Source organism: Leptonychotes weddellii, chromosome 6, assembly GCF_054177405.1.
Source record: "Leptonychotes weddellii isolate Sample4059 chromosome 6, ASM5417740v2, whole genome shotgun sequence".
Lineage (NCBI taxonomy): Eukaryota > Metazoa > Chordata > Mammalia > Carnivora > Phocidae > Leptonychotes > Leptonychotes weddellii.
In genome coordinates, this window is record NC_138374.1 from 50,136,410 (window position 1) to 50,158,871 (window position 22,462).

The 22,462-nt window shown below is 55.0% G+C and overlaps 1 protein-coding gene across 5 annotated transcripts in view; it reads right to left on the reverse strand.

Moving 5' to 3' along the window:
* Positions 1-9,001: 9,001 nt before the first annotated feature.
* The window catches only part of ADAMTS14 (ADAM metallopeptidase with thrombospondin type 1 motif 14), a 73,965-nt gene continuing 60,504 nt past the window's right edge, over positions 9,002-22,462 (reverse strand). For 2 of the 5 annotated variants that reach the window (XM_081824097.1, XM_081824098.1), the window contains exons 16-22: positions 20,418-20,581; positions 18,867-19,035; positions 18,284-18,416; positions 16,411-16,618; positions 13,450-13,579; positions 13,218-13,328; positions 9,002-11,037 (exon numbers count right to left, since the gene is read on the reverse strand). In XM_081824097.1, the coding sequence (XP_081680223.1) occupies positions 10,553-11,037; positions 13,218-13,328; positions 13,450-13,579; positions 16,411-16,618; positions 18,284-18,416; positions 18,867-19,035; positions 20,418-20,581 (1,400 nt within the window). In that variant the 3' untranslated portion in view covers positions 9,002-10,552. Of the gene's footprint in view, positions 11,038-13,217; positions 13,329-13,449; positions 13,580-16,410; positions 16,619-18,283; positions 18,417-18,866; positions 19,036-20,417; positions 20,582-22,462 lie in introns of those variants that run through there. The other 3 variants (XM_081824099.1, XR_014146303.1, XM_081824101.1) reach the window with 3 other exon arrangements.

The window sequence follows — 22,462 nt, forward strand, 5'->3', positions numbered from 1 at the left end:
CTTTTTTTTCCCCTGAATTTCTTGGCCAGTTTGTTACTTTTCTAGGGCTGCCATAACCAAGTCCCACAAGCAGGGTGACTTCAACAACAGAAATGTATTGTCTCCCCATTCTGGAGACCAGAAGTCTGAGAACAAGGTGTCGGTGGGGTGGGTTCCTGCTGAGGGCTGTGTGAGACAGTCTGTTCCAGGCACTCCCCTAGCTTTTGGTGGTTTGATGGCAATCACCGGCATTCCTTGGCTTAAAGATGCCTCATCTGATCTCTGCCTTCGTGTTCACATGGCCTCTCCCTGTACGTGTGTCTCTGTATCCAAATTTCCTCTTTTTATAAGGGAGGGGGGACACAATTCAACCCATAACACATGTGTGAGGGGCTTCCAGGCCCGGTAGGCCTTTGCTGTTGATTCCTGGCCGGCAGTGTCCCGCACTGGGCAAACACACCCGGCTTAGGTGCCTGAATTTTAACTGTCAGAGCCCCACCGGGCTCCTGCCTGTCATCTGCTAACCCCCGACGGCTCTCTCCCTGGCGGCCATCTTTCCAGCCTCCTAATAAGACAGCCCTAATAAGCTGAGAACCCACACACCTACCTGTCCAGCCCTGCCCTCTGCCCTGAGCTGCTGCCTCCCAATGTCTGCTCCAGGGCTCCCAGCATTTCACACCTAGTACGTCTGCCAGGTAGCTCTTGACCCTGCTCTTCCAGCATGGCCCCTCACCCACCCAAGGGCTCAGCAGCCTGGGGGTTACCCTTGACCTCATAGCCAATCCATCTCCAACATCTGATTCTCGCTTCCCTCCACCTCCGCGGCAGGTGATCTGGCCTAGGCCAGCACCATTTCTGGGTTGATGCAGCGTCCTTGCTCCTGTCTTCCTCCCCGTTCCCTGCAAAGCCGACTTTAAAATGCAAACCATATCCCATCATTTTTTTGCCCACACTCTGCCCCAGCCACAGGCCCAGCTGTTGCCATCAACCCATTTCTTTGTGAGGGCCTCCACAGGTTCCCTCCCCAACAACGCACACGTCTCCCAGCGGGTCGGGGAGCCATGGTCCCGTTCCCACCGCGAGCACCTGCCCGCAGTGATGCTCTTCCAGCACTTGCCTGCTGTTCCTTCTTATCCTTGGCTCTCAGCACAGTCACCACTCCTCCGAGAGACCCCCTCCCATCCTACCCAAGGACAACTGACCCCTTTCTTCCTCCTAGCCTATCCGCAATCTATAAGGACCTTCCCGACTTCATTCCTGACGTGTTCGTCATGTGCCTTCCCCACTGAACTATAAGTTCCTTGCAGGGAAGGACCACATGTGTCTTCACCTCTGTGTGGCCCCAGTGTACACAGTAGGTACTCAATAAATGTTTGCTGATTGAATGACCGCGTAATGAAGACTGGATCCCTGCTCTCGAGGAGCCCCAGCCCAGGAGAGGGGCTGGTCAGGAGACAGTAAGGGATGTGAAGGCAGGGTCCCTAAAGACAGCTCTGCGTGCACAAGGGTGGAGGGCACCACGAACTCACTTGCACTTCCCAGGGGAGGCGACATCTGGGCCCAGTCCTGAAACAAGAGTAAGGAAAAGGCAAGGGAACTGCATGAGCCCAGGCCTGCAGGGGGGACCACCCGAGGCCCCCCCCCAACTGTGGTGGGGGCTGCAGGGCAGTGATGAATGTGCATCCACCTTGGCCCAGATGTGTCGTGTTCACATGAGCCTCTGGGCACAGAAACTGAAAACCAAAACCCAGGCAACGGAGGGAGGGATTCCAAGCCTGGTGCCTGAGGTTGGGGATGGAGGTCCTAAGGCCCCAGAGGAATGGGGTTTTCCTCAAGCCTCTCCCCACATGGGTGGTGAGGTTCCTGGATTTCTACCAGCTTCCTCTCAGCAAGTGCTTGGCCAAGGCAGGGTGTGGGGCCCCAGTGATCTGGATAATGGTTCCATGTGAGTGAGCAGGAGCCTGAAAATGAGAGAGGTCCCCCTGCAGGGCTGCCCCGGAGATGGATTTCCATTTCTCTGTGGATGCCCTTCACGGGGCTGCTGAGATGACAGCCCAGCTGGACGTGGAGGTCACCCACTGCCTTGCACGTGGCCATGGCAGCGTCGGCTGGCGCCATGCACCAGGGTCTGCAGTTGCAGGAGGGGAAGACGCCCCTCAGGGAAGCGGGGGAACCCCAGGGCCCTTTGGTCCACACCAGGGTCTGATGGGAACTTTCCCAGAGTCGTCCACTCTGTGCTTCATGCATCTGCCCGCAATTCAACCAGCGTTTACCGTGTGCTTGCTGAGTGCCTGGCTCCGAGCTATCAGCCCCTGCTCTCAGGGCTTCTCGGGTTAGCGCAGGAGACTGAGGCCTCACACCCAGGACGGGTGCCCTGGGCGCTGTAGGACCACAAAGAAGGGACAGCTGAGGCAGCTGTGATAGGGGCAGACTGATGGGGGCTTGAATAGTTAACGAGACCAGGCTTCGGGCAAGAGTACCCTTTCTGCCCTCACTTTGGCCCATAATACCTTCCTATCTTCTTTCCCAAGGAACTCTGGGATAGAAAGAAACACACTTAACAGAACTTACTAGAACGGGGCAAGTGCTGGGTCGGAAAGAAAAGGGCAGGCGCCGCCATGTGGCTGCTCAGACTCCAATGGTGGGGAGAGAGGGAAAGGCACGCAGGTCAGGCTGGCCTCCTGGGCACTCAGGAGGGGCCTCGAGGGCTTCTCGGAGGAGGAAGCCTGGGAAATACTGTTCCCAGTCCTGCAAAGCCCGAGCTCATTCAGAGCCCTTCTCAGCTCTACTGGGGGGAGACAGGCTCAGAGAAGGGGATCCGGCAAATAGGTTGTGGGCTGGGATTTGGCCCCCGCGGTGGCTCCAAAGACCACTGTCCCCGCCAACAGCACGGCCCCTCTGCGGGGACGGCGCTGCGGAGGGCTGGACTAGGGCGGGCAGAGCCTGGGCCCCTCCTGGCAACGGCCAGAGGACAGACAGACCCCCGAGCAGGAAGGAAAGGCGGGCCAAAGCAGAATCATTTCTGGCAAGACAATCAGGTGTGGGGGGTAGGGAGCGAGCATGCTGGGGGCCGACACTGACACGGAAATCAGGTAGACCTTGCGAGGGGCTGATGGACCAAGGCTGGGAGGGAGGCTGAGGCCTTGGGGAAGTGGGGCCTCTCTTGGAGAGCACGGGGGGGCCACTTCCTGCACCCTGGCTTCTCTCTGCTGGCCGGAGCAGGCTGAGGCCCTCCCTCCCACGGGCCCTGTGACAGGATGGACCCTCACCACCGAGGGTTCACAGAGTCACGAAAACATCTATGAACTGGGACACGGAGCCCTGAATCCTGGCCTGGACCCTGCCACCACCAGATCTGGGTTAGGAAAAATCGTTTGTTCTCTCCAGGCCTCAGTTTCCCCACTTGTACAAGGAGATCAGACCTGTCGGCACATTCTCCTGCTGCTAATCTTGTATGAACTGAAGGCGTCAAGTGCCCTCTTACCGATACAGCCAGTGATGGGCTCCTCCAGGAAAGATGCTACCTCCGGGACTGAAACCAGCCCCAAGCCCCGGTGGGTGGCCCGCCTCCCCTGGCTTCCAGCTGCCCCTGGGTTTCCAGGGCCCGGCCCCCAGGGAGGGCCTAGTGAGGGGGGACATGAGCCCCATGGGGCCTTGAAGGGAGGCAGAGTACCCACCAGCTCTGTGCATTGCTGTTTATCCTGCAAATACTGCATTTATTGAGAGTAAGAGCCCCCCAGAAGGGGCGTGTGGTCTGAGGGCAAACAGGCCTTCTTCAGCAACCAGAGAGAAAGTCACAAGTGCACCAAGCACTCTGAAGTGGAGGCTGGAGGAAGGCGGCCTAAGGAAGGACTGGGTCTTCTCCCCAAAGGTGCCGGAAGCCACAGGAATGACTTTTGGCCGGGCCGCCATGAGGCAGAACTGAATGAGCCCCAAGCTAGACTCCCCAACCCCTGGCAGGGTCTCTTCAGCATTATTCTTCATTGGCATAGTTTTAGGAACAATAATAATCCCTCACCCACTAAGTGCATTCATAGACGCGGTTTCCTTTGCTCCAAATCAATCTTGTGAACAGCTCCGTTACCCCCATTTTGCAAATGAGGGAGCTGAGGCAGGCAGGGCAGTGAGTGTGGCTGGGCGGGCTGCGCGTGGCCACCTCCCGCCTCTTCGCACTCGTCCCCGGCCTCGGAGCTTCACGAGCAGATGCCTTCCTGCCTCTGCCTCTCTGGGGAGGACGAGGCACGGCCAGTCCTGGGCTGTCACCCCCCTCCCGGGGAGGCCTGGCAGCAGGAACAGGCCCTTCCCCCAGGAGAGGAAGGTTCAGTCTGAGCACCTCCGGCTGTCCTTACAAGTTTTGTCCTGCATCATGCCAGCCAGGGCCAGGGACGTAGGGAGTCCCAGAGGCCCTGCTGCTACCTTTGCGGGGGCAGGGAGAGAAAAACAGAAATACAAAAAGAACCTCCCTGCCGGCAGCCGACATCCTTGGTAGGCAGAGTCAAATATGTTAAAAATTATAAGGGATAATTATTACTTATAAAGTACTCCTGTGCCGGACACAGCACTCCGCACCTTACATAATGATCAGCAATCCAATAGGTACGAATTATGCCCATTTTACAGATGAGAGGGTCTAAGTCTCAGAGAGGTAAAATGACTTTCCCCAACCCATCCAGGTAGTAAATGGTGTGCTGGGAATCAAATGAATCCCTGTCCAATTGGGGGAGGGGAGACATTTTCCACCAGGGACACAGTGCGGTGTGTTCTCAGAGATCCGGGGTGGACAGAGTGGCTCCCATTGCCTTGGTTATGTCATTTAAACATTTTTTAAATTTATTTTGAGAGAGAGAGAGAAAGAGAGAGAGAGCGCGGGGGAGCGCCTCTGCAAGCAGGGGGAGGAGCAGAGGAGGAGGGAGGGGGAGGGGGAAAGAATCTCAGACTCCATGACCTGAGCCAAAACCAAGAGTCAGATGCTTAACCGACTGAGCCACGATTTGCACACAAGAAAATTCATTTTAAAATGTGTGATAAATGTGTGCAACCACCAACAGAATCAAGAGAGAGAGCATCTCCACCACTCCAAAAAGTACCCTTGTGCCCACTCCCAGCCAACCCCGTCTCCCACCCCCAGCCCTGGTCACTAGGGATCTGTTTTCTGTCCTTACAGTTTTATCAGAATATCATATGAATGGAATCACCCAGTGCTTAGTCTTTTGGGCCTGGCTTTTTCCACGAAGCACAGCGCTTTCTAGATCTAGCCAAATCGACACATGCATGTACATATGAGTGGTTTATGCCTTTTTATTGTTGAGTAGAATTCCATTGTATGGATATGGCACAATTTATCTATCCATTCACTATTTGGTATACATGATACATCTGGGTTGTTTCCAGTTGGAGGCGATTTCAAATAAAGTTGCTGTGGACATTTGCACACAGGTCATTTTGTGGGCAGATGTTTTAATTTCCCTCATGTGGATACATAGGGGAGGCATTGCTAGGTTGAGGATAAGTGTATGTTTAACCTTATGAAAATCTGTCAAAATGTTTTCCAAAGGGGCTACACCACCTTGCGTTCCCACCCACAAGTATGAGTTCCAGTTGCCCAATGACATCCTGACACTGGACGTGATCCATCTTTTTAATTTTAACGGTTGCAATAGGTGTGAGGTAGTATCTCTCTGTAGTTTGAACTTGCATTCAAACTCTTTGTAGTTTGAATGACTCATGATGTGGGGCGCCCTCTTCATGTGCTTACTCGTCATCGTACATCTCTTCTGGCAAAATGTCCGAGTGCTTTGCCTATTTTTTATTGGGTTGTTGGAGAGTTCATTATGTATTTTGGATGCAGGTCCAATTTCAGATATATATGTGGAAAGACTTTTCTCGTGTTTTGTCTTTCTTGCCACTGCCTTTTGAGGAATAGCAGCTCTTTGTTCTGACCTAGTCCAATGTGTCCATCCTTTCTTTTGTGGCGAGTACCTAGGGAAGTTATCTCTGCCTCACCCAAAGTCACAAAGGTATTTTTCTATGTTTCCTTCTAGAAGTGTTATAGTTTCAGTTCATACCTTTAAGTGGATTGCCAAACATTTGGACTGAGTCAGTCTCTGGATAGGATACGAGAGTTGAGGTTTATTTTTGCTCATCTGGAGCTTCCAATTTTCTGGGATCGTTTATCGAAAAGACTATCCTATCCTAAATGAATTATCTTAGCACCACGGTTGTGTGGGTGTATTTCTGGATGCTCTGTTCTGTTCCACTGTTCTGTATGTCGACTCTTACACCAAACCATACCGTCCTGATTATTGCCGCTTCACCAGAAGCCTGAAATCAGGTAGTGTAAGTTCGACCACTCGGTGCTTTTCCAGAATTGTTTTGGCTATCCTAGATCCTCTTTATTTCCATAAAAACTTTATAATGACTTTGTCAAATTCTAAAATAAGCAGACAAGAGACAGTCTGTTGAAATTTTGATTGAAATACCATTACATTTTAGATCACTATGGGAAGAATTGACATCTTACCAACATTGAGTCTTGGGATTCAGAAAGTCTCCCATTAGATATTCGTATGCTTTTCTGTGGAGAGGTATTTTAGTGTGTATCCCTTCTTTCATTTGTATTCTCCAACTTGGCTGGAGCCCCAGATCTTTCTCCTGTGCATCCAGCAGAGGCCTGTGGACAAGAGCTGATGAGGAGGTACAGACCCCCCGTTGTGCACAGGGCGCTTAATGATTCCAAATTGTCACACTGACCTTTACAAATCTGTTAAAATTTCACTTGTATTTTCTTACCTGCCCCTCTGTTGACCACTTCCTCCCATGCTCTGCCTCAAGTAGAACAGAATATACACCCTCTGCTGACAGGGGCTTGTCACTCTTTGGAATTTAGTTCACCTGCTTGCCTTGCAACCTTACCCCTAGGATAAGCTAAAAAAGAGTACCACTTTGTAGGGGTGCCTGGGGGGCTCAGTCGGTTAAGCATCCAACTTTTGGTTTCCGCTCAGGTCGTGATCTCAAGGTCATGAGATCGAGCTCCCTGTCGAGCCAGGCGCTCAGCATGGAGTCTGTTAGAGTTTCTCTCTCCCTCTCCCTATGCTCCTCCCCCCTCTAAAATAAATAAAATCTTTCAAAAAAAATGTGTGGCTTGGGCTGCTCAGGCCCCGGCCAACAGTCCCTACATGGGTGGAAGGGCCATAGGGAGACTGGAGAAGGGGCAGGACTCCTCGGGTGGCGGTCTGGGGGCTTTTTCAGGAACCCGGACTCTGACTCTGGCCCACTCCTGTGGCACAGCCAACAGCTCATCTGGTCCCCCACGCAGAGCGGGTCCCCTAAGCTCCATTGCAGGAATACGCCAGGGATGATGCTGTCCCAGGGAGACACCCTCCCCATCGTCCCTTGCATTTCCCGGTCGGACTGTTTCTGGTGTTTTCACAGGTAGGCAGGGCAAATGCTTTCACTATTTTTCAGATGAGCAGAGGGATCATGTCCTCCAGAATCTTAGGGCCCAAAGGCTCTCTAGAGCGGCCTCACCCCACACTAGACTCTGTAGGGCCCTAAAGGTCAATGGAGGTTCCTCCGGGCTGGTTTCTGGGTCCCTCTTCCCGGACTCGAGTACCACAGGCCTGCTTTGAGATATGACACTTCTGCCTGAGATGGCTGAATACGGGTTCCCGATGGGGTTCAAATTACCGATTCAGCCCAACAGCGCTGCTCCTTGTCCTGGTGGTGGCAACCATAGGAAGGATTCCTACGGCAGTCCAGGCTCAGTGCAGCCACCGGCAGGCAATGTCCGCCATGGCACACGAAGGGGGCGCCTCGGCACCCAGGCCCAGGTGTGATCCCTGCCAACAGTCAAAGCCGGGGTGCTGGGGCTCTTAGAGGGCCCCACTCTGGCCCCCAGGCCACGGGCACATGCCCACCCGGGCCCCGGGATCCCGCTCTTTGTGGGCCACGTGCTGGGTGCCTCGGCCCACAGAACTCCCTGCCTGAACAGTCATACGAGAGCAACTGTCGGGCCTGTGCTGACAACTCCCTAGGCTGGGCCCCCCCTAAGGAGTGACAGGTCACTGTGTGTGCACCCCGAGGCTCCAGTGGTAATTGTTTAGAACAGGTGGTTCCCAGGGAGAGGCTGTTTGCAGACGGATGTAAACGGAGTTCGGACTTGCGGGCTAGAGTGTCCACACAGGCATGTGAGGCCTGGAGGGGGTCTCTGTGCCTGGTCCTGAGCCCCACAACTGGGCAGGGAAGAGCCTGGGGTATATTCATTGAAAGACCATGGTGGTGGGGGCGCCTGAGTGGCTCAGTCGGTTAAGTATCCAACTCTTGATTTCAGCTCAGGTCATGATCTCAGGGTCATAAGATCAAGCCCCATTTCGGGTTCCACACTGGCCTTGGAGCTGGCTTAAAATTCTCTCTCTCCCTCTGCCCCTCCCCCCACCTCTCTCGCTCCAAAAAAAAAAAAAAAAAAATGTGGTCGGGGATTAGCGATGTGTGACACGAGCAAGGTATGAGGCATGGTTGGCTGTTTTTAAGTTCTACGTGCTCCGTGTCAGCCTTCCCTGCTTACCCAGGCGTGTCACGTTCCTTCCCCCGCCTATCCGGCACTCTCGTTCTGCCTGGACTTTTCCGAGGAAAGAGTGCTCACCCCCCTCTATAGAAGCCACCCTTTGCATGTTTGAACAGCTCTACTAATTAGAACACTCTTCCCTAAGCACACCCCAAAACCACCTCCCAGGCACGTCTACCCTTTGGATCAGATTCTGGATGGTGACCTGCCCAAGGACACAGAGCTACTCAGTGGTAGAATCCCCAGGCGTGGCACTGTTCTTGCCTCTCAACGCTGAGCTGGTGCTCAGAGGAACCCCAGGATAAGTGAGGCCAAGGCAGGCAGGCTGAGGGTCTATGGCCGTGGCCCCCCCCATCCATCCCCGACCCCTGATCATGTTGCCCAGCAGAGCACATGAGAAAGTTGCTTCACTGTCCTTTTCTTCGAAAACAGAGAGAACAAGAAAAACACAACACAGCATTTTGGGGTCCAAAACAAAACACCAAGGACAATGTTAATAAATACATAAAAATGTAAAGACCTGGATCTCAGAGGCACAAGAATGTATATCCCTAACACAGGCAGGCTGCGTCTCACAGGAATGGTTCAGTGTGTGCCCCGGCATCCCAGGGAGGGGGCAGCAGCAGGTGGAGAGGACATGTGGGGAGCCCCCTCCAAGGCCTCTATTCTCCAGAGGTTGCAGACAGGGACCCACTGCTCCTAGTCCTCTAGCCTGGCTCAGAACAGCCCTCCCCAGCCCCCTCAGGGAAGGATGCCTGGCAAGCCCCTCCAGCACCTGCTGCCGAGTCCAGAAGACCCTCTGCACGACTAAGAGTAAGGACCCTTGGGAGAATTCCTGGGAACCCAGGCAGCTTCCTGAGAGTCAGAGGGTCTAGAGAAGTTACCTGCCTTCGGAGGTAACATGGAGGGCATCTGAGGCCCCACAGTACTGTGGGTCACATCTCCTCCCCACCCCAGCATGGGGCAAAGGCTCACATCCTGCCCTGGGGGTACTGGGCCACATGGCCTTGCCCTAGCACCACAAACCTCTGGCCCAGCCCGAGCCAGGCGGGAGAAGACCCCTGACTCCAGCAGGAGCGGTCTTTGGCGGAGAACAAGGGTTGATGGGGCACAACCTGAGAACTCCGTTTCTGTGTCCCCCAAAGTGACCTTCCAGGTCAGCCTTCCTTCATGCCCTAGAGCGATGGTCAAAGCTGACATTCCCGCTTCAGCCAGCGGCCTAGCACCGTTGTGAAGCCCCTGAATGGGGAGGACACACATTCCAGAGTGTCCGGAGCCCCCTTCTCTGGGGTGGGCTGGGGGAAGTTGGGAAGCACCAGAAGCGACAGGAAATGCCATCGGCAAGGGCAGAGGTGGCCACCAACACTGCCTTCCAACCGGCAAAGGCGAGCTGGATTCTGCCTCTTGGCCTTGGCTAGAGGAACCGTGTGGTGCTCTTGCTAGGAAGAGCCGGGCCTGAGATGAACTTGCCCCCCCCGCCCCCGGCACCGCCCCGGAGCCCTGCAGCCAGAGACTTGTGACCACACGCACCACGCGCCCCCTTCCTCGTGGCCTGCCCTGAGAGTGCTCCTCACCTTCCCTGTCCCGCTTCGCCTCTCGAGGCAGAGGGGCCGAACAGACAGGGCCTCCACAGTGGTCCCCACGCGTTCTGGCAAAGGCAGGCGGCCAGAAGGATCCAGGGTGGGGGGCCCCACCGTGTGGCCGTGAGGAGGAGGGGCTAGCTGGCCCTCAGTCCTGCCAGGAGACAGACAGGAGCCCCTGAGAGGCTCGGCTGTGTCGCCCCGGCTCCCGGCTGAGGTATCTCCGGTTAGGGGCTTTCCCTGATCTTTTTCTTCCTCGCACACCCACCTCACAGGGTGAAGTGCCACAGCCCCAAACCAGAACAACAAGAAGGCAAATAATTTAAAAGGAAGTCAGTGTTTGCCCTGCCCCGCCATGTGTCCTCCGAGCTGGCGGTCTCCGAGGTGGCACGCAGTGTAAACTTGACTGGCGGGACAGGCAAAATGGGGCTCATGTCACCAGGGAGGCGCTGGGGAGGCCGGTGCCTGGGGGCTTCGGGTCTTCCCTGAGCTGCCCTTTATCCTCGGAGACGGGCACAGGTGCCCGGGTCCAGCCCCAAGGCAGTCCCCGGGGGGCGCTGGGGGAAGCACCCCAGGATGCTCGAGGGCTCAGACTCTGGGGAGGAGAGCGATGCTGGGTCACCGGGGAGCTGGTGCCCAGAGGGCTCGGGAGCTGTGTGGACCGGCCACGCTGATGGTCATCTGATCCTGTCGGCCCCACAGTGGGCTCCACAGCATCTGGAGGGGCCTCCGGTCCTGGCAGAGCGCTCCCGGGGGCGGAGAAGGGTGGTGGTGAGGCCGGGGCCGGGCTGGTGGCGGGGCCCAGGGCCTTCTTGGTACAGGACTCACAGCACAGCCGGTGGTAGCCGGGGAGGGAACAGTAGCGATCGAGCACCTCCATTCGGCAGAAGACGGAGCGGTCCCCCATGCACAGCTCTGCCGCACACACAGCACAAGGACCAATGCCGGGAGGGTGCCCACCCCACCCCCACTGGCCCAGCAACTGCAGGCCCCCCAGCCCCTGCCCTCGCTGGACTCGCTCTAAAGCTCTTTCCCAGAGGGCGCCCCAGGGCTGCCTGATGGAGAGACTGGCCAGAGGAAGAACTCTTATTTTACGGAAGAGGAACTAAAACCCCCTAGAGCAGTGGTTCTCAAAGTGGGGTCCCCACACACGAAGCATCAACAACACCTGGAAGCGTGTTGGAAATCATGCCAATTCTCAGGCCCCATCCAGACCTACTGAATCAGAAATTCTGGGGGTGGGGCCCCACTGTGGGTTTTAACAAAACCTTCAAGGTGATTCCAAGGCCGGGAGAAATCGGAGAAGCACAGCCCTATGTCCCCAGCCCTCAGACTTGCTTGCAAATTGGAATTGCCCCGGCGGGGGTGGGGGGGAAGGGGGGATTGACAAAGAGCTGCTGCCCAGCCCCCACACCCAGGGAGACTGCATGGTCAGTGTGGCCTGGGCACTGGGTGGTTCTGACCTGCAGTGAAGCTTGGGAACCGTGCTCTCGAGGAAGTGGGAACCCTCACCCCCTCCCAATCAACCCAAAGGAACTGATCCCCTCGGGCCGGCGCCAGGCAGGTGCCTGGGGAACCCACACTTGTGACGAGCAAATGAAACATCCTGCTACCCGTCAACACTCATTTGGAACACCTCCACCAGTAAATCTGGAATCAAGCAGATCTGGCTTCCAACTGAGGCTCTGCCACTTGAAAAGGGTGAGCCTTTGGGCAAGGCATTTAAACTCTCCAATGCTCAGTTTTTTCTCCTGTAAAATGGGGATAATGCTAGACATTTGCCAGTGAATAATAACCTTACGATGATAAATACCATTTATAAAGTTCCTGGCATACAGGGGTGCCCTCTATACTAGTTCCATTTGCTTTGGTTCAAATATCATCTAAAAATGTTTTTGTGTTTCTGGGATAGTTCCAGGTAGGTCTCTCCAGACAATGTGAAGGCAGGAGCTTTGGTTTCTACTAATTTTTGCCTGGGGCGGGGAGGGGAGGCTGCAGGGGGGTGGGATAGCGGTGGGGGTTGGGGGTGGTTTGGGGGAACCAGAGAGAGATGAGGGGGCAAAAATGGAAAGCCAGTGGCCTCTAGATGGCGCCAGAATTCCAGGACTAGAATCCTGAGCCCACCCTTTGCTCAGGATGCCACTTGAGCAGCCTGGTACAGGGGCGGAGCAGAAGCAAGGCTGGAGCCAAAAGATACTCTGAGGATATCTAGTGAGACCCCTTTTTTTACAGATGAGGCCACTGAGCTCAGAGAGGTTTAGGGATTTGCACAGGGTCACACAGCCCGTTGGTCCTCCACTAGAAAATAGGGTCTATGATTTTTCTGTTACTTGTCTTATCAGACCCTGGTCCTTGAGAAGGTGAAGAAGGAAAAGAAAGAAAAAAATCTAGGAAGGAAGCATAGGACACAGGACCAGGTTCATAGCAGGTGCTCAGGCAATATTAATGGATGGATTGGTGGATGGATCGATGGGTAGATGGATGGTGGATGGATGGACAGGTGGATGGGTGGATGGATGGAAAGATGGGAGGATGGACCAATGAGCTCCTGATCATGAGGCAGAAAGAGAGAATACTACTACTATTTTTGATGTTAGCTGACAGGTAGGAGTGCATGATTATTTCACTTAATTCTCTCAACAGCCCTATGGAGACAGCTCAGATCTTTAATTGCTTATCCCCAAATCTTGAAACCAGGTATGATTCATAATTCAGAACTTCTGAAGTTAGAAAAGTAATATTCATATTATAGAATATCCCGAGCGGGGAGTAGGATGTCCCCTTGTTACTCTGGCAACGTTTCTATAGCAAAAGAATACTGATCTCTTGGGTCAGGCCAGATTCTGCTGCCAAATGAGTTTGCACCAAATTTAGGGAAACACTTGCTGCTTTCAACATTTTGGAAGTGCAGATAAGGGTCTGTGGACCAGTATGGGCAGCACCCACAGCTCACAGCTGAGGAATCAGAGGCTCCAGGAGGCTAAGGTCACGTGGATAGACTTGAAGCTCGGGCTGCCCTATCCCACGGCCCATGCTTGTGACTTTGCAACCACAGGAAGGTCTGGGGAGGGGGTGGGGTCCCGAGATACACTTACTTGATGATATCTTGTTAATGGGATGTAGGGGCCCAGACTGTGGCACCCACTGTCCTTCTGGGGTCACAGGTTCCTGAATGTCAGTGCTCACTGTAGAGTTCTGGAGATTTCCTATGAGCGAGGAGAAGCAGCTCTAGGGTTTGGGATTTCTAGGGGGCAAGGATGCAAGCCGGGCTGGGTTTCAGGCCTCAGCTGGAGGAGCTGGGCCCGCCTCCCTTCCCATCCAGCTCACCTGCACAGGCGGGCAGGCTGCAGACCTGAACAGTGTCTGGTTTGTCCCCCTCGCACTGCCCGAGGCTGTTGGCATTGGTCCGGCACACCACCTGCCGCTGCTGGATGCCCTCTCCGCAGGTGGCAGAGCACTGTGGTGGGAAGGGCAGGGCCAGGCCAGGCCCCAGCAGCCAGCAGGGCGGAGGGGGGGGGAGGGGGGGAGGGGGATAGGTGGAGAGACAAGAGGAAGGGGGCGGTGAGCTCCAGAGTCCAGCCAATGCCCAGGACAGAAAGGTGAAGAGGAGGGCACCGAGTTTCTACTTGACCCTAGGGACATGTGAAGACAGCTCCAAATAGCCTCACCAGGACAGAATGCCAACGTCAATGTTCCTCATCAGGTGCTGAATAGCGCCACCCTCAGCTCAGAACCCTCTGACCCTTTTTGTCACCTAAACAGTTCACCCCGGCTCACGAGGGGACCCCAGAGACCCCATTCCAGCACTTCTGCCCGGGGCCACCATGTCTGGTCTGTGCCCTGGGTCCTTAAATATTTTGTGTATCGTCCTGGCAAACCCCCTTGTTGCAATCCGCCAGCCTGAGGGACCTAGGGCCAGTCCACTCACTTGATGATATCTTAGCAATGGGATGGAGGGACCCGGATTGTGACACCTGCTAAGCTGAGCGAGCTGGGTGACAGGGTCGCCATGGACCCCTCTAGCTCTGACATTCAAAGACTCTGTGACTCCACGTACTGAACTTCAGCCGACAGAGCAGGCTCAAAAGTGTCTTCTTCCCCGAGAGGGCAAGGGCCGCTGGGCACCTCATCCCCCGGGGCCTCACCTCCTCTGAGTGATGGGGGCTGGTGGCGGGGGCTCCCGAAGAGCAAGGCTGCCCAGCACGACCGGGTCACAGGGCTTGGTCGGCACTGCCCCAGCCTCTCCTAGTGGGACCAGGAAGAACCTACAGACGTGCACTTCTGCTGGGGCCTGAGGGAGACATGAGCATAAAGGGCCACACAGACCGTGGGACGAGATGGCTCATCCCCTCCCCGACCCAGGATGAAGAACGACAACAGCCCTTGAGTGCTTGGTCAGTCTCAGGGGAGCAACTACCTTCCACACACCACCCCCCCGACCGTCCTTCTGCTGTCAGTTTTCTTGCAGACCAGCTGTCTTTCTGTTTTATATTAAAACAAACAAAGCTATATGTTATGGAGAAGAAACTAAAATCTGCATAAGTTGTGTGGGGATTTGGGATTATTTAAAAATACTCTTTATTATGTAATATTTCCAGCATATGGAAAAGTATGAGGAAGTTGGTCATGAGAGCCTGTTCAAATACCACCACCAGCTTTCATAAATCAGCATTTGGGCACATTTTCAAATACTGTGTCATGCCTTTTTAAACTTTAAGTGCACCGTATCTCATTGGAAGTGATTTTTCTTCATACTGCTGTGCTTTTTCTCACCCCTGTTTTTCTGAGGTCTATCTATCTTGGTAAGTACAGTTCAAGCTCATTTATTTTTCTCCATCTGTGCTATTTTATTATATGAACAGACCATGATTTTTTGGGTCCAATCTCCTGCAGATGGGCATTTAGAATATTTCCTGAAATTCTGCTATTACAATAAGCATTGTTGTGCTTACCCCTGTGACCAAATTAGGTTTTAAAAATTATGGTAAAACATATATATCATAACACTTACTATTTTAACCATTTCTAGGTGTACAGTTCAGTGGCATTAAGCACATTCTCATTGTGGTACGACCATCTGTACCTCCACATCCAGAACTCTTTCCTTCCTCCTAAACTGAGACCCTGTCCCCACCAAACACGAACTCCCCCACCCCCTCCCCCAGCCCTAGGCACCCATCCTCCTATTCTGCGTCTCTATGAACGTGACTACCCTAGGTAAGTGGAATCACAAAGCATTTGTCATTTTGCGTCTGGCTGGTTTCCCTTAGCATAACCCTTTCAAGGTTTGCGTCAAATGAATTTTTAAGTGAAAACTCAAGGCAGAAAATTTCCCTGTGGCCACTTGGAGGGCTTAGCCAGAAGCACTTGGACTGATGACTCCTTCCTATGGTTTCCCCTTTCTTACCCTGGCCTCCCAACAGTGAACTTTCTACAGAGCTGCTAGGTGATCTTTTACACCTGCAATCAGAGCTTGGAATGCCCCAGTGAAAACCCTTCAACAGTTTCTCACTGCTTTTAGAATACATTCTAACTCCTCACAAAGCCCTATAGCACTGACCCCGACCACCCCCACCCCCACCCCCCGCCTGCCTCTCCATCATCCTGTAGCCCCCATCCCTTCCATTCAGCTCCAGTCCCGCCGTCCTTTTGGTTTCTGGAACATGGCAAGGTTGTTCCTGCCTCAGGGTCTTCCTGTGGCTCATCCGTCAGGTCTCAGCTCAAATGTCACCTCCTCAGGGAGGCCCTCCCAGATACATTACCCCCATTTACTTCTGCACAGCTCCAACTGCAATCGGTAAATGCTTTTGTTATTGGTTTACTTATCTCTTCTGTCTCTCTTACTGGACTGGAAGCTATATGAGGCCAAGAATCATGTCTAGTCGATGATGGATTCCAGGCATTCCTAGTAGAGTAAGCCTGGCACGTAGTCGGCACTCAGTAAATATTTCTTGAATGCAAGAAAGTGCTTCCGTTTGCTCACCTGTGTCACGAGGATATTAGCCCATGCCTCCTAGTTCTGACCCAGTTCTAGGTCAAAGCAGATAGTGAATGAATAGAAAGGCCTAGCCCAGAAACATGGCCCGGCAGATGTAGGAGCTGTTGGACTTAGTTTTGAGAAAAATCAGTTAGGATCAGATCAGATATGGGGAGAGAAATTCAGAGACTCTCTGCCTGCCGCGAGTGCCGCATCTTCTAGCAGCCGCTCACCCAGACCCACCTCTTCCCGGACTCCCCAGAGAAGGTGTCTGCCGGCCCAGCCCCTCCTGCCCTCTGAGAACAACTCACCTGGGACCAGGCTCCCATGCGCCACTGGGCTGGACAGGGCACGCGGAGGCAGGGCCGCCGGGCCTCAGGCCGGTCCCCAGGGCAGGCCTTGGCCGGCATGGCCTTGTGGGTACCGTTGGAGAGGGGCAGCAGGCACTGTACCCCCCTGGTCTGCACCCCCAGCTTCCCGCAGCTCCGGCTGCAGGCACCCCACTCCTCCGTCACCCACCTGGAGACAGACAAGGCAAAAGGTGGAGGGGAGGTGGGACGAGGGGACACTTCCTCCCAGGGTTGCTCCCACCCTGAATCACTGCAGGCAAGAGCTGGAGAGTGGGTTTGAGCTCCAGAATGCTTGGGAGCCAAGACTACCATCCGCCTGGCTTTGCAGCTGCCAGGCTGTGTGGCCTTAGGGAGGTCACTTATTCTCTCCTGTTTCCTCATCTGAAAAATGGGTATAGTGCACCTCTAAATCTAGCACCCTGCATGTTCGCAGGCAAGCTATTAACGCCCCTAAACTCAATTACCCCATCTTTACATCAGGATTCTTTCAACACCTCGTAAATATCAGAGCGTCTCCGGTGGGCAGGTACTGTCCTAGGTGCTGAGCTACAGCAGTATGCAAAACAGAGGGGAGTCGGCTTGTGGAGTTGAAGCCCCTCCCCTGGGCTTCCTGGGACAATTAAAGGACTTGTATACTTAAAGCACGTGGCAGAGTGCATGCACGCAGTAGGCGTGTAATAAGTGCAGGTACGATTATTATCACCATCAGCACCTGCAGAGTTTCGGTGCTGATCCACTAAGCTGGTGGTCTCCAGTGTCTTCTAGCCACAGAGCAGCTCCCAAGAGCGCGAGAAGCGGACAGGGCTGGCTGAGTTAGACAAAGACCAAACGGGGGCTTGGGAGGGGCAGCCCCCAACCCCTACTCCCCTGTGTTTCCTGAGACATCTTTTAGGGAATGAGGGCTCTTGCGGCCAACCCATTCCTTTAAAAGACAAAAATAAAAAGGCCCCAAACTTCACTCGGCATTTTACAGAAGAGAAGCCAGGTGGGGTGACCTGCCCAGGACCACAGTACAGTTAGTGCCACGTGCTCTGTGACCACAGACGTTGGTGGGGAAAGCAGCCTGCATACAGTGTGAAAGGGAAGTGCAGAGGGCTGAGGGCCCGGGCCGGGCACAGGGAGGTCATGGTGGGCTCCGTGCTGGTCACCAGCTCCCACCCCGGCCCTAGGGCTCCCCCAGCCCGTGAGTCAGCAAGGCCAAGGTGGACTGCTCGGACCCCCGAGGATTCCTGAGGAGGCTGGAGAAAGGACTCGGCTCTCTGCCTGGGGGCCGAGGAAGTGCTGGGGCCACCTCTGTAACACGCTCAAGACCAGACATCGAATCCCTGACAGGTCATAGGTCTTCCTCTCCACAAAGCCCCTTCCAAATAACCCTAAGAATAAGACCTTGTGCTCAAATGAGCCTGTCTCCTCAGGCCAGGCCAGACCGCGACTGGGGGCTGGTGTCAGCATTCCTGGCCTATGGCCCGGAGCCTAGAAGCACTGAAATCCACTTCACCTCATCGTCCCCTCGGACACTGAGGGAAAGCTATGTCCCCAAAGTGGGCCTCGGTCTCCCCGTCTGTTAAAGAACACTGGAAGGGGCAGAACAAAGGAAGCATCGTCCTTCTTCTGGGAGTGCAAGTTAACCCAGAAGCCCCGCAGGGGACAGATGCGCAAGGAGGGCCGCGACGGCCACGGGCAGAGTCTGCCGTGTGGGCTGCTCTGCTCAGGGAGTCCCAGGGGCAGGGGCCAGAGGAAGCAGGCCCAGCAGCTCCTCCTCCTGGCTGAGGGAGGGTCAGCGACACCCCCGGGAATGGGATCAGGCTCCCAGTCCCTCCCCCAGGACACTCACGCGGGCTGGGCACATGGGTGCTGGTTGCAGCGCCGGCGGATGGGCTTGGGTCTCTTCCTGTGGTCACACAGGTGCCGCTGGACCATGTGGTGGTCGCGCCGGCGCCGGCAGCCATATTTGGTAAACTGAATCCCTGTGGGGAGGGCAGGCTGACTTGGGCCGGGTCCGGCCAGGTGCCCGCTGCTCTGCCGGGGCCTCGGGGATGGCAAACTCTGGAGAGCCTGGAGGGCCAATCCTACCTCCCTCTGTGCCTCTGCACCCTCCTGCCCTGCTCGCTTTCTGAAGAAGCCTTGATCTGCCCATCTCATGTGTCCCTGGGTGAGGGAGGACGGGAGCTGACATAGCTGGGGAGCCCTCACAGGGCCCAGGCCCGGCCCCACTACTGCTCCAGCCCTCCCAGCCCCAGCCCCAAGGCCCTGCCCAGACAGGCTGTCACACCCGAGACATCTCTAAGGAGAAAGTGGGGCACAAGCTAGGGACACAAGAAGCGGAGACAATGTTGGCCCCCAGCCACTCCTGCTCTTCCCCTGACAAGGCTTGGGCTGCCCCCACGAGGCTGCCGGACGGCTGGACGGGCCAGTACCTCCTCCGCAGGCCTTGGTGCAGGGGGCCCAGCTCTTGAGTGCCCACTCGTAGGTGTCTGTCTCCTCCAGGAGCACGTTGTTGCTCCCGATAAGGGGCAGCAGGTCCTCATGAATGATGTACTTGTAGGCCAGGCTGCTGCGGGGGCCACCCTCAGCTGGGGGGAGCACCTGAGGAGAGAAAGAAGAGGTGGCACAGGACTGGAGGGCAGAGGGGCAAGGCCAGCATGGGGTGGGGGCCAGGGAGGAGAAGTCAAAGGGAAGGATGTGGGGTCAGCACTGAGCATGGCCGGGGAGACCATTCACACCAGCAGCCATGCAGCAGACTCAGGCTACACACCTGCTGTGTGCTCGTGGATAATTTTCCCTCCCACAGACCTAAGTTCTAATAAGGGCAGGAAACATGTCTGTCGGTCTGTCCTCCTCACCAGGGCAGCCACACTACCTGACACTCCAGAAGATAGTCTATAACGACTCTTACCAGATATATGGTGGCAAATGGTTTCTCCCATCCTGTTCAGCTTGTCTTCTCACTGCTGTCATTGTGTCTTCTGATGTACAAAAGTTCTTAGTTTTCCATGAAGACCAATTTACCTATTTTTCTTTTGTTGCTCATGCTTTTGGTATCACGACTAAGATCCAAGGTCATGGGATTGATCCCTCTATTTTCTCTAAAAGTTCTATGGTTTTAGCTCTTATGCTTGGGTATTTGATCTAGTTTGAGCTCCTTTTTGTATATGGTGTGAGGTAGGGGTTCAACTTCATTCTTTTACATGTGGATAATCCAGTTGTCCCAGCACCATTTTAGTTGAAGAGATTATTCTTTGCCCACTGAATGGTCTTGGTACCCTTGCTGAAAATCATCGGCCATAGGTGTATGGGGGGGTCAGCAAATTAGGGTGAAGGGAAATACATGTAGATTGAATTAATATGCTGTCACCAATAGGCTTCAGACCCTGCCCTCCAGGACCTCCCCGACTAGTGAGGGCAGCACCAGGAACAAAGCCTATCCACAATCTCCCTGCCACCAGCCAGTGTCAAGAGCCCTGCAGACAAAGCCCCTCCTGGTCTGACCTCCTGCATTAACAGTCCCTATTCTATAAGCCCCGGTCTATGGTCTAGGAAGAGGAGTAGTGGGCAGAGGTGGCTGGCCCCATCCCCCTCTCAGGAGGCTGGCAGCATGAAACGGCACCCCCAGGTCACTCGTTGGCAATGACGGAATGCCAGCAGACACCAGAGGATGCCAGGATGACAGGGGGAACCAACCCCATGCCTCCTGCTCATTCCTAGGCCCTATTTCTGAAGCTACATTAAGGAGACTCCCTCTGACAGTAAGACAACCATTTCTTTCTCCTTCCTCATTTGCCATCCTGCCTGCCTTTAAGCACAGAGGGCACCTTGGCCTTGGCCTTGCCCAGGCCGCTGAAGACACTGCAACAGGAGGACTTCCACCAGGCTTGTGCTGGCTTAACAGTGAAGACAGTGAGCAAGGGGGGGCTGGGCTGGGGCAGCAAGGGAGTGGACAAGGGCCACTGTGCAGGGTGGGGGCTCACCAGGACAGCAATGGCTTCAGGCAGGGGCCCACTGGTCTTGAGGCTTTCCTTGGCGTCCTCCACCGCGTATTCCCACTCCAGGCCCATTGCAGTAAAGGTCCGGCTCATTGCTTCCTTGCCCTTGGGGTTGAGGATGAAGCTGCCTGTGACCTGGTTCTTCACCGCTGGCCATGGGGAGAGGGTCACACAAATTTCTATTCCCCTTCACAGGAGCACTAGCCAGACCTCCTCTGGGGCATCAAGACTTTCCTAGTGCACCCCTCGGGGCTCCCTATGACCTGTCACTCCTTCCCCAGTCAGATGAGTCACCACACTGACAGCACACAGCATTACCCTGCCTCTGGACCCTGGTGCACCCCATTCCTCCCACCCTGTCTTCCCTTCTTCCTGCCTAATCTTTAATCATATGTAAGGCTCAGCACACTTCCCCCGTCCTCGCCGAAGCCCTCTTTGATTGCCCAGGCCTCAGGCATTTGCCTTCCCTACGACTTCTATAGCAGAGCCCTAAGGCTAAGCCTACAGGCTCTGGGGTCAGACTGATCTGGGAAAGTTACTTAGCTTCCCTGTGCTGCCCCAGTCTCACCATCCATAAAATGGGAATCCTAATTATACCTCGCTCACAGGGCGGCGGGCCCCATGAGGGTAACTGCAGTTCCCCACCCCCCCCAGCCACCATGGGGCTCCTGGGACAATTAAAGGAGTTCGTGCATGTAGAGCACTAGGCAGCGTGTGTGACATGCAGCTGCCATTCAATAAATGGTAGGCACTGTTACTGTCATCAGATATTCAACACTGCTGCCATTGTAGATGTCCCGTCTCCCCCAGATAGCCTGTCAGGGTATCTCCTCCGTCTTGGTGTCCTCGGGGCCTGGCGCAGAGTGAGAGTTTTAATAACATCTATAAATGTCTACCCCTTAACGCCCCAGTCAGCGAGTGACTCACAACTCGCTACTGAAGGTGCCTGGCAGGTGGGCGGGAGGTACGCAGGTGCAGACACCCTGGAAAAGGCCCCCGGGTCACAGCCTCGGCCACCCTGAAAGGGGCAGGGTGGGGAAGGGCTGCAGCCTGGGACCCAAGTCCCAAGTCGGGCCAGGTAGGAGAGCAAGGGCTCCGGAGCCCGGGGGTGTCCCCACCTGATGAGGACGAAAACCATTCCATGTAATTATGATACCGGGAGAGCCAACGGTCAGAGCACTAACGATGCGCTGGTCACAATGCTACCTGCCTCAGTGGAATCCTCACACACATCCCGAGGCCGTTGCTACTCATAGTCCGGATGGAGAGTCGGAGGCCCCCGAGGGGCAAAGGCTTGTCCCGGATGCACAGAGGGCTGGTGGCCCAGCTCTCTGGAGGACTAGCCTCCCTGCCAAGCGGGAGGAGGAGAGATACCCCCATCTCTCGTTGCCTGATGTCTCTTAGCCCCCAGAATCGCCAGACCTCCAGAACTGGGCAGCTCCTCAGGCCAGGCCCAGCCACAAATCTTCCCACCACCCCATCTGCTTCCAAAACCTCTCGGCAGCCACCGCCCCACCTCCAGCCTGTACACCCCTAATTCCAGGGGCGGTGGGCTGGGCTCTGTGGGGACTTGACCACCCAGGCTCGCCTGTGAGTCCTGGGCCGACCGCTGACCCACTCTGTATCCTGAGCGACTACAGGCATCCCTCGTCTGACTGAGCTTCACTTCATTGTACTTTACAGATACTGCATTTTCTACAAACTGAACACCTGTGGCAACCGTGCATCAAGCAGGTCTATCGGTGCCATTTTTCCAACAGCGTTTGCTCACTTCACGTCTCTGTGTCCCATTTTGGTAATTCGTGCAATATTTCAGACCTTTTCATTATGATACTTGTTCTGGTGATCTGTGCTCAGTGAGATCTGATGTTACTACTGGAATTGTTTTGGGGCACCATGAACTGTGCCCACATAGCGCAGTGAACTTCATGGATCAATGTCATCTATGTCCTGACTGCTCCACTGAGGGGGCCTGTCCCCCGTCTCTGTCCCTGTCCTCAAGCCTGCTTATTCCCTGAGACACCACAACA